The following is a 9,803-nucleotide window of genomic DNA, read 5'->3' on the forward strand; positions in this document are numbered from 1 at the left end:
TATTTTTTATTTACTATTCTATTTTTATTTTCTTTGTTTTTTTTTCGCTTTTGTCTTACTTTTTTTGTTGCCCCAGTCGACTCAAACTTTTTTATTTTTGCTTAAGAATCCGTAACCTATGGAATCGTTATATAAAAGCTTCTGTTTTTTTCCGCATATTCTTTAAAAAACAGTACTTTTACTATTTTTATTATTACTTTTTATTGATCAGGACAGTTACGAGTAGTGTCTTGAATAAAACAGTACGCTAATAAAGATAACTTTATTCACATTTTTTTCATCACTGTGTAAAACGAATTTGAATATTCCCCTCGTATATTTTTAAATTACTTTGAGTGTTATGTTACACCCACGTACAGGATTGTATTGTGGGTTGTCTATCTCAAATGTCAAAATACAGTGACATTTGATTCGCATTTTGACAGTTTTTTAAATAATTGTCACGTTTTTGTAAAAAAATTATGAAAACACACTTACATAAAATAAGCAGCTAGGAATTCGGTTATTTAACCAATTTGGGGTAGGAATAGAAGATTCAGAAGAATATTCAGATTAGACTTGGGCCAACAGGTATGAAGTGCTTTTATGAGGTTACAAACTGTTTGAAACTCTTATTATTACATAACGAAGAAATACCAAATAAGTTCTGTCAGGGCCCTGTGGTCAAACCATGCCTTTTACTCCAATGACGCAACTATAATGTTTTAAATTGGAGTTCAAATTTTAACTGAAAATGTCTCTATTCCGAAGAGTTTTTCTTCGTAAACACGCCTTGCGCACCCTTTTTGATAATAATTTCAACCACAAGCAAACAAGAGTTTTGTGTATTACACCAAATAGTCAAGAATCAAACTCAGAAAATGCAACGGAAAATCGCCTAAAATATCTCTTCCTGGTGGCAGCCGGCTACTTAACTTACAGATTATTTAACAAAGAACACTTGTTCCCCACCGCTTTAGCGGCCTCTAATTTAAAAAGTCGCAAAAAGGAGCTTAATTTCGTTGCTGACGTGGTTGAAACTTCCGCACCTGCTGTGGTCTACATCGAAATTAAGGACACCAGAAGGGTTGATTTCTTCACAGGAAGACCCACCACGATATCAAACGGGTCCGGTTTTATTATCAGGGAAGACGGTCTTATCTTAACAAATGCGCATGTTGTTGCCAATAAACCGCATTCTAAAGTCGAGGTGAAATTACACAATGGGGCGACTTATAACGGATACGTGGAAGATTTCGATATGAAAAGCGACTTAGCCACTGTTCGAATCCCTGCTAGAAACTTGCCCACAATGAAATTAGGCAATTCGTCTGAACTGAGGCCTGGAGAATTTGTCGTAGCTATAGGCAGCCCCCTAGCTTTGAGTAACACGGTGACTTTTGGGGTTATCAGCTCAACACACAGGGGCTCAGACGAGTTGGGGTTGAGGGGCAAAGACATGGTGTATTTGCAGACTGATGCCGCTATTACGTTTGGGAATTCAGGGGGGCCTTTGGTTAATTTGGACGGGGAGGCGATTGGTATAAACAGTATGAAAGTAACGGCTGGGATTTCATTCGCTATTCCTAGTGATTACGTGAAGGAATTTTTGAAAGAAAGTCTTAAAAAAGCGGGGAAAGTCAAACACTCGCGGAGATACATGGGCATTACAATGCTCACTTTGACGCCCGAAATTCTAAATGAGTTGCAACAAAGAAATCAGTTTGTGCCAGCTGATGTCAAGAGTGGAGTTCTAGTCTGGAAAGTTATATTAGGATCACCTGCTGACAAGTAAGATAAATCCCCGAGAGTGTAATGAATATTTTTGTTTAAATTTTGCATTATCTTCAGTGGAGGTTTGCAACCTGGTGATATTGTCACACATATTGATGGGAAAGTAATTACTGGTGCTAATGATGTGTATGGTGTTCTTAGTGGAACAACCAATCGGACTATATCTATGACTGTTAGTCGCCGTGGGAAAAAACTAGAAGTATACGTAACGCCCGAAAATTTAGAATAATGTAACTTGTACTGGAATAAATTAAGATTTACATTGCACTCGACAGTTTTTTATTTGAATACCAAAACCATGTTTTTGTTATCCTAGAAGGCAATGACTGTTTGACAGTGAAATTGTCACATCATCACAGCCTGCTAGCATTAATTCATTCATTCACTATTTTTTATTTGCAATATAAAAACTTTATTACTTTTTACATCTTTGTTTTAAGAATGGTAACTGCGTAACATTCCATTTCTTTATCGCCATTATTTGCGTAGGAATATGAAAATAACAGACTTCGCCTAAAATAAAACTGCAATTATTATGCGAATTAGTTAAGACACACACCACCCTACACTTAAATACGTTCAAAATGGGCTTTCTTTCGGGCATAGGCTCCAAGACAAGCCAAAATCCCGATGCTGCTGATAAAAAGGCCAAGAATTAAGGCCAGAGTGTCTCCGGAATCAAACATCTTATGCTCAGATACCTAAAAAATTCGTGGTTTATTGTAGTTCTGCTGGGGTTATTTTTTACCTCAAGTGATAAGACCTTTGATAAGTTTTTTTGGTTTGTTTGTTGATTTTTAACTTAACCTTTAAATTTTGACGTCTGTCAGCTCTGCTGTCAGGTTAAGTCGTTTTTCGTAGGGGGCGCCTCCCCAAATTTTTTTTAGAGACAACTTTAATAAAAATCAAGAGATTGAACATTGGTTCCAGCCAGAATTGGTGTTTTTACATTCTTTCTCGACGTTTTTGTGCGTGAGGTGAATTTGAGGTTACGTTATACATGTGGTACTGCTGCTGAAGGAATTTTATGATTATTTTTTCCACAATGGAAGAAGCCTTTGGTAGAGTTGTCCAACACATTTTTAGCAATTGGACTGCGCTTAAATTGGCTGTGGAATATTCAGAATCTGGGGGAAACCCTAAAGAGGTAAAGCCGCCTACAATGTAATATTTTAATGGGTTATATGATGAATAAATTTTAGGTCGTAAACGACTTTATCAATTATACAACACAGTACTGTTTATATGAGTCCAATGTAGACCCAGATGGGATTCAAGAGGCTTTAGACGATATTTTAGATCAGGAATTTGATACCATTTGTGAAGATGGGTCAACAAGAGGTTTATTTCGTATTAAAAGTGTTTTTATTTATTTATTTGGCTTTCCAGAAATCGCACTGGTTCTGTACCGCTTTGTGGATTTACTGAAACAAGGGAATACACAATTGTTTGAGGAAGAATATCAAAAATTGCCTATTGGTGCTATGAGTTCTGTTAAGAGTATAAAATCACCAAGTGAAGAAGTCACTGAAGTTTCTGAGCCAAACACAAGTGAGCCAGATAGTGAAAAGAGTTCACAAATACCAATGGAGGAAGATTCAGAGTGGACAGAAGTAAAATCAAGAAGGAAACGTTAAAAATAAAATACGTTATCAATTTGGAAAACAAATTATTTATGTATGAACACATTCTAAAGATACACTTTGTACGAGTAACTTACGAATAAATTATGTATTTGAAAAAAAAACTGTGTTTTTATTTACATTATAATATTGTCTGCCTAGAATTTGTAGTTTTTGAGTTTATTTCAGAATATAAAAATTACTACTTCCTTGAAAAATTGTGAAAAGTAGTGAAGACCTTGTTTGTAATCAGGTATCGTTACAAATAAGGAGCATATAAACAGTTTCCAGAATATGATACAAATTTTGATTAAAAGCGCCTGATTCTAGGCAACCAGTTTTACTTCTTATTTGGGGACTATTCGGAAAGTTCAGAAACTGTGAAATTGCTAAAATGGCCTGAAATTCAATAAATGCATTTTTTGTGAATTCGCTTTGTTACTAACAATGATTTTATTTATTTATTAAATAAAAAAAATAAAAACAATGCAATAATATTTAGTTCGTCATTAATATCGGAATTATTTTTAATGAGAATGGTTTTTTCTATTAATATTTTTTGTAGAATTAGGGCGAATCTGAAAAATTATCTTCGCACTATTTCACTGTATTGTTTCCAGTGATTTTACCGAATCGATTTTTACTTGCGTAAGCCTATTTTTTTATTTTTTTAAAAAAGTTATTTTGTTTGATTGTACTCATGTTTGTTTTGTAATATTTAATTTATTTGTATTGGAGTAGCAAATGACAAAAACAAGTTTTGTTTTTAATTTTTTGCGACTTGTTATAATTCTTGAGCCGCTTTCTTGGTTGATCGGAAAACGTTGATTTAGACTTTAATTTATCAAATTGTTATATTGTCCTATTATTATCTGTGTGTAGGTCCTAAAAAATATGGACCTACGAACTTGTAAACGTATAATAACTTAACCCGGTCATAAATTGTGTTGTAAGTCGTGGTGGGACTTAAATTTCGTTCTGTTAATCGTTAAATTGTTCTAAATGATGGGGTCGGAGTGGGAAATCTGTTTTCTGACCACAAATCATCGAGCAAAGTGTGAAATCGACCAGTTGGACGCAATTGTTCGCGACAAATGACGGGAACAGGCGCGAGACCCCTGCAGAGTCCATAAATTCCGCGCTCCACGTGAACTTCGGGTAATTACCGGACGTGATGTATGACGCGGGCCAGGCTGGGCCCACATGCCACCCTTAGAGGAGCATAGCGAGCGGTCACGGCCCCCATTTATTGCTCAGCACTTTGCAGGATGGAAAATCGCACTGAATTTTAATGCCCTTGCACTAAAGGTGGAAATTGTAACACCCTCTCATTAAAACAAAACACCTTGTGTAAGTGAGAACAAATCACTACGTTTTGATTCAAAGCCGTCTGTTATTTTTATTGGTTGCAATTACACAGATTGCTCTCTAATAAAATCAATTTTTTAATGAGGAGCATAAACTTGAATAGGTCTGTCTTATAAAGCACCATAAAATAACATTTTGTATGTTCCTGGGCAATTTGATGTGAGCGAAGATGAGAATTCAACAGTTAAATACTATAAAGTTTTATATAGACTATAAATTTCTAATGCGAAATTTGAAAACTTTAAAATCATCTCATGTGTATTTATTGTCCTTATTTAATTCAGTTTATGGTCCATCATAACTCATGCATTATACAAGGTTTAGGAGATTTTTCTTTGGTAACAGAATACCTCTGCTGCTTACGAAAGTTATACGATGCCATTATATTCACTTTTACAGTCTTTCAATTGTATTATGATCAATAATAAAGTACGAAACTATTTTTGAACAGCTAAATTTATTGACACTTTTTCAGATTATCCACTTACGCGTATTTTATGTCAGCTACACGCAGACATTTTTACTCACATTGAATTACAATTTATACGAAGCTAATTAGTTGTTTTGGCAATAAATTGTTAATCTTAAAGAAAATTTAGGGAAAATTTGAGCGTGTTCTAAAATATTTCATAACCCTAATTCTTAGAAAGAAGACATATTACTGTTGTAATACGAATAATAAAATTTGGCATTCAAAAAAAATCTACTGTAAATAGTTTAAAGAAGCGTCATTAGTCATTAAGTTAATTTTAATTGTTTGCAATGTTTTTGTTTAGTCGGTACAACTTTATATGTCATGTATTTTGGGTTGCATTTCAAATTCCGCCAGGCTCACTACTATTCGTGAAACACGCTGTATTTACTCCACAAAAAATGCTTAATTTTTTTTTAAATTGCTTGAAAATTTTTCAGGAGCAATTTTTAATGTTTTTTTTTTTGAATTTACCTAATTCCTTTTAATGAAGATTAGTCATTGACCTACGAATAAATAGGTCCAGTATGGTCCAGAACGGTCTAGACGTCCAGAACATTTAAAATTACTTTTAGTATAGCAGGGAATGAAACAATTTAATCTTCTGTATTTATGGTACAGTTTAAGAAATTCGTTTGTATAGGTTGTATAAGCTTTATTTCAAAAGTGTATTCAAAAATTTTTTGCTTTGTTATGTGGTTACTTTTGAAAAAAAATTAGTAACTTATTAAGTCGAATGCGATTTAAAAATTTGAATGCATATTTTAATATTTCGTAAACTAGCTCATAGTCTCAGATTTTTTTTGCATTTTTTGTGATAAATACTTTTTCGTTTTCTTTTTATTTGTGAAAATTTATAAAAAAAATTTTGGCCTTTTTCTGTGTAGGTTTTGTTCACATTTCACAGAGTGACTATTCAATGATGTTTTGTTGCTTTAGTTTAATATTAATTAACATTAATTGTTGTTGGACTAAAGTAATGCAGGAATAAATAACTAATAATAATTGGGCACATTAAACAAATATTATTTTACTTTCTAGGGGACAATAGACTGTCCATTAGCTGATAAATGATACTAGTAAAGAAAGTAGTAAATTCTTTGGTTTTAACTGGCGTATGAGGCAGTTTGACCTCATAATAATTATAATAAATTATTCAACTAAACTGTTGAAACAAATTTCGAAAAGAATGTATGTTTGTGCACTTTGAATGTAATAATTTTATTGATTGAAGGCATTAAGAACAGTAAATTGAGAATCTTATAAAAGTATCATTAGTAATGAATCTTCATCCGTATCCGTATAAGAGGATGTCTCTGAACATCTTCTATGCGAGAGAAGAGCTAAAGGTCATGACCTCTTGTATGTGGCACAACACCTCTAACTCAGGCACTCCCACTAACATCTCTCATATACATAAATGATATCAAATATCTAATTTTACTACAGACGCTTATTTGTGCGTAAATTAATTATTAAAAATTACGGTTTGTTTCATTCCCATGCTTTCTCAAAAATTTTTTGCCTAAAATCGTCCAGCGAAAGTCAAAATATTGGCAACTTGTACTAATTTATAGTGCGGCTTCTAACACCTAGACCAATTGACATATTTTAAAATTGCCGCAACTTTTTAATTTCTTTGGTCATTATTTCTGAAAAAATAAAAAGTTCAGGTTTGCATTTTTCACGCATTTACATACATATTTGAGATTCTAACAGTGATATAATTTACCATTGCTTAAAATCTGGTTTTAATGTTTGACATTATCTTTGAACGCCACAATAATAAAGTTTCACTTATCTGATTGTCGCTAACAAATAATTAAGAGAGTAGGCAGATAAAATGAGTCGAGCAAGCGAATAATACATTTATAAAAAAATATTTTATTTTCTTGTCTTGATATTAAGTTTAATTAAATTATGGCCGTCCCTCTAACGATTAAAATCTATTGTGCATTTTTGCCAATATTCTCTACTCACCTGTTCATTAAGCAAGCATAACGTCTTATGAAATTTGCATTAAAATTATTATTTTTTAAATAATGCAAAACGTGAATGAACCGTGCTTGAGCTTGATTCTCTGAAATTGCTTTCACATCCGAACATAATAATGTACCTAACCTGGATTAAAATACAAAAATGTTGACGTGACAATACTCTGTAGACATACGCCGTCCTAAATACATACGTGCCCAATTATCCGCTTCTTAAATTGTCAGTCATCATTAGCATCGCATGTGTAAAAAATATTTAAAACAGGTGAAGTAACACGAATTTGTGTAACATCGCCTCGTTTTCTCAATTTCTCTCGATTAAAAAAAATCGATATTTGTTGCGTTTTTGTTCACATGGAATTGTAAGTAGGCAAATTATAGGGGGTGGTTCATATCACATTATTTTGTTGTACTCGGTACTTTATTTTAACCTTTCGGACCGTAATTGTCAGTGAATTACCAATTATGGAAAATACATTACCTATTTGCATAATCAAAGAGATTGAAACAAGTGGAACTTATTGGAAAATTTTAGCCTGTGTCTTGGGAAGGTGATATAATTGATTTACCATTTTAAATTCGAGACTAATCAACGAGATGGTAATGATACATACGCACATCATTTGCTGATTGCAGGAGTCGTAATTCTCACACTAATGTGGCGATGCGAATGCCTACCGTACTTTACCCAACATTTTTTTCTTAAACTAATAATTTATTATTTTTTTATTGCAGTCTACATTTTTTCGTTTTTTTTTTAATATTTAATGTTAAATACTTTTTACAAAAAAATTGCATATCGTAGACGCATTTAGAGTAAATAACAGGATTTTCTATACCTATTCAAAAATTTAGTGCGGCAAAGTAAAATCAAGGGTGCTTTGAGCATTAGACCCCCTCAGCTCAAAGTAGTTCTCAACTAATTTAAATTTAAATTTAATTAGTTTACTAGAACTTGGAAGAAATAGAAAAGTTAAGCATTAATTAATTAATGCTTCGAAAAAGTGGTAAACATTTTTTTTTGCACAAATACAAGGAAAATATAACAAAAAAAGTTGTAGATAATTGAGTTTTTTGGTTTTTGATGTGTTATATGAAAGATTTTTCGTTTCAAAGCAAAGAATCTTTTGAAATATGCTGTTTTCAACCAAACTGTAACTCATTTTGTACTTTTGTGCCTGAATAAAGTGTTTTCAGTCTGTAATTACAAGTTTTCTCGCTTCTGACTAAAGAATCGTCCGAAATAAGCTGTTTTCAAACAAACTATAACATAATTTGTTTTTTTGAGCCAGAATATAGCGTTTACATTCTGTTTTGTAAAAGTTTATTTGTTTCTAAGCAAAAATCGCTAAAATAAGCCGTTTTCGTCTAAACTGAAACTTAAATAAGGCGTTTTCAGCCTGCTTGATGTAACTTTTTTTGTTTCAAAGCAAAGAATCGTCCGAAATAAGCTACTTTTCTCAAAATTACAATTTTATTGATTCTTTTGAGGTAGAATAAGGCGTTTTTCTGCAATTTTTATAAAGAAAAATTAAGCAAAAAAAGTTCAATATGATTATTTTTTTTCAAACTTGTGCATAAACCGAACTTTTAAGCAGAATAAGGCGTTCTTAAAGGCTTTTTATTTTTAAGAATCGCCTGAAATTAGCAGTTTTCGAAGAAAATACAACATACTTTGTTTTTTTGAGCCAAACTATAGCGTTTTTATTCTGTTTTGTAAAAGTTTATTCGTTTTTAAGCAAAGAATCACCAAACTAAGCAGTTTTCGTCTAAACTGAAATTTAATTCGTTTGAATTTCAGTCTGTTTGATGTAAGTTTTTTTGTTTCAAAGCAAAGAATCGTCCGAAATAAGCCATTTTTGTCAAAATTACATCATAATTGGTTCTTTTGAGACAGAATTAGGCGTTTTTTTGCAATTTAAAAAATAAAAAATTAAGCAAACTCGTGCATAAATCAAATTTTTAAGCAGAATAAGGCGTTTTTAAAAGTTTTTCATTTCTAAGAGTCGCCTGAAATAAACAGTTTTTGTCCTAAATGAAATTTAATTCGCTTTTTTTGTGTCTGAATAAGACGTTTTCAGTCTGTTGTAAGTTTGCTTGTTTCGAAGCAAAGAATTGTCCGAAATAAGCCGTTTTCGTCCACACTATAACATAATTCATTCTTTTGAAGCAGAATATAGCGTTTTCATTTACATTTTAAATGAAAAAAATTTTCATCTCTAAGCAAAGGATTGTCTGTAAATTGATGTTCTGACCAAAATAAGCCATTCTTAGGGTTTTAAGCAAGAAATGGTTCAAGATTAACCACTTTCTTCCAAACTGGTTCAAAAACCATATACTACGCGAAAGCTATAATCGGTTTTTAATAATATTATTATTAATATTGTGACAATAATGATCGATGTTTTCGGTTAGAATAATTAGTCAGAACAGCCAATACTTAAAATTATCTGGATTTTATTAGATTAAAATAGTAATAATAATAAAGAAAATCACATTTTAAATATTGTTAATAGTTTTTAGGCATTTCTCAATAATTTTTTTCGTTAACAAGCAGAACTTTGTTAAGCAGAA

At 32.1% G+C, this 9,803-nt stretch overlaps 1 protein-coding gene and 1 long non-coding RNA gene across 2 annotated transcripts; one reads left to right on the forward strand and one right to left on the reverse strand.

Moving 5' to 3' along the window:
- Window positions 1-393: 393 nt before the first annotated feature.
- LOC657089 (serine protease HTRA2, mitochondrial) lies at window positions 394-2,040 on the forward strand. The gene is made up of 3 exons (XM_008192637.3): window positions 394-570; window positions 631-1,770; window positions 1,831-2,040. Exons 2-3 carry the CDS (start codon window positions 734-736, stop codon window positions 2,000-2,002), a joined length of 1,209 nt encoding a protein of 402 aa, XP_008190859.2. The 5' UTR covers window positions 394-570; window positions 631-733; the 3' UTR covers window positions 2,003-2,040.
- A 121-nt stretch (window positions 2,041-2,161) lies between these two features.
- Window positions 2,162-2,660, reverse strand: LOC103312308 (uncharacterized). The gene is made up of 3 exons (XR_511344.2): window positions 2,522-2,660; window positions 2,341-2,474; window positions 2,162-2,286 (listed from the first exon to the last, which is right to left on the reverse strand). It is a non-coding gene; the product is annotated as an uncharacterized LOC103312308 (long non-coding RNA).
- Window positions 2,661-9,803: the final 7,143 nt, after the last annotated feature.

Source organism: Tribolium castaneum, chromosome 1 (assembly GCF_031307605.1).
Source record: "Tribolium castaneum strain GA2 chromosome 1, icTriCast1.1, whole genome shotgun sequence".
Classification (NCBI taxonomy): domain Eukaryota; kingdom Metazoa; phylum Arthropoda; class Insecta; order Coleoptera; family Tenebrionidae; genus Tribolium; species Tribolium castaneum.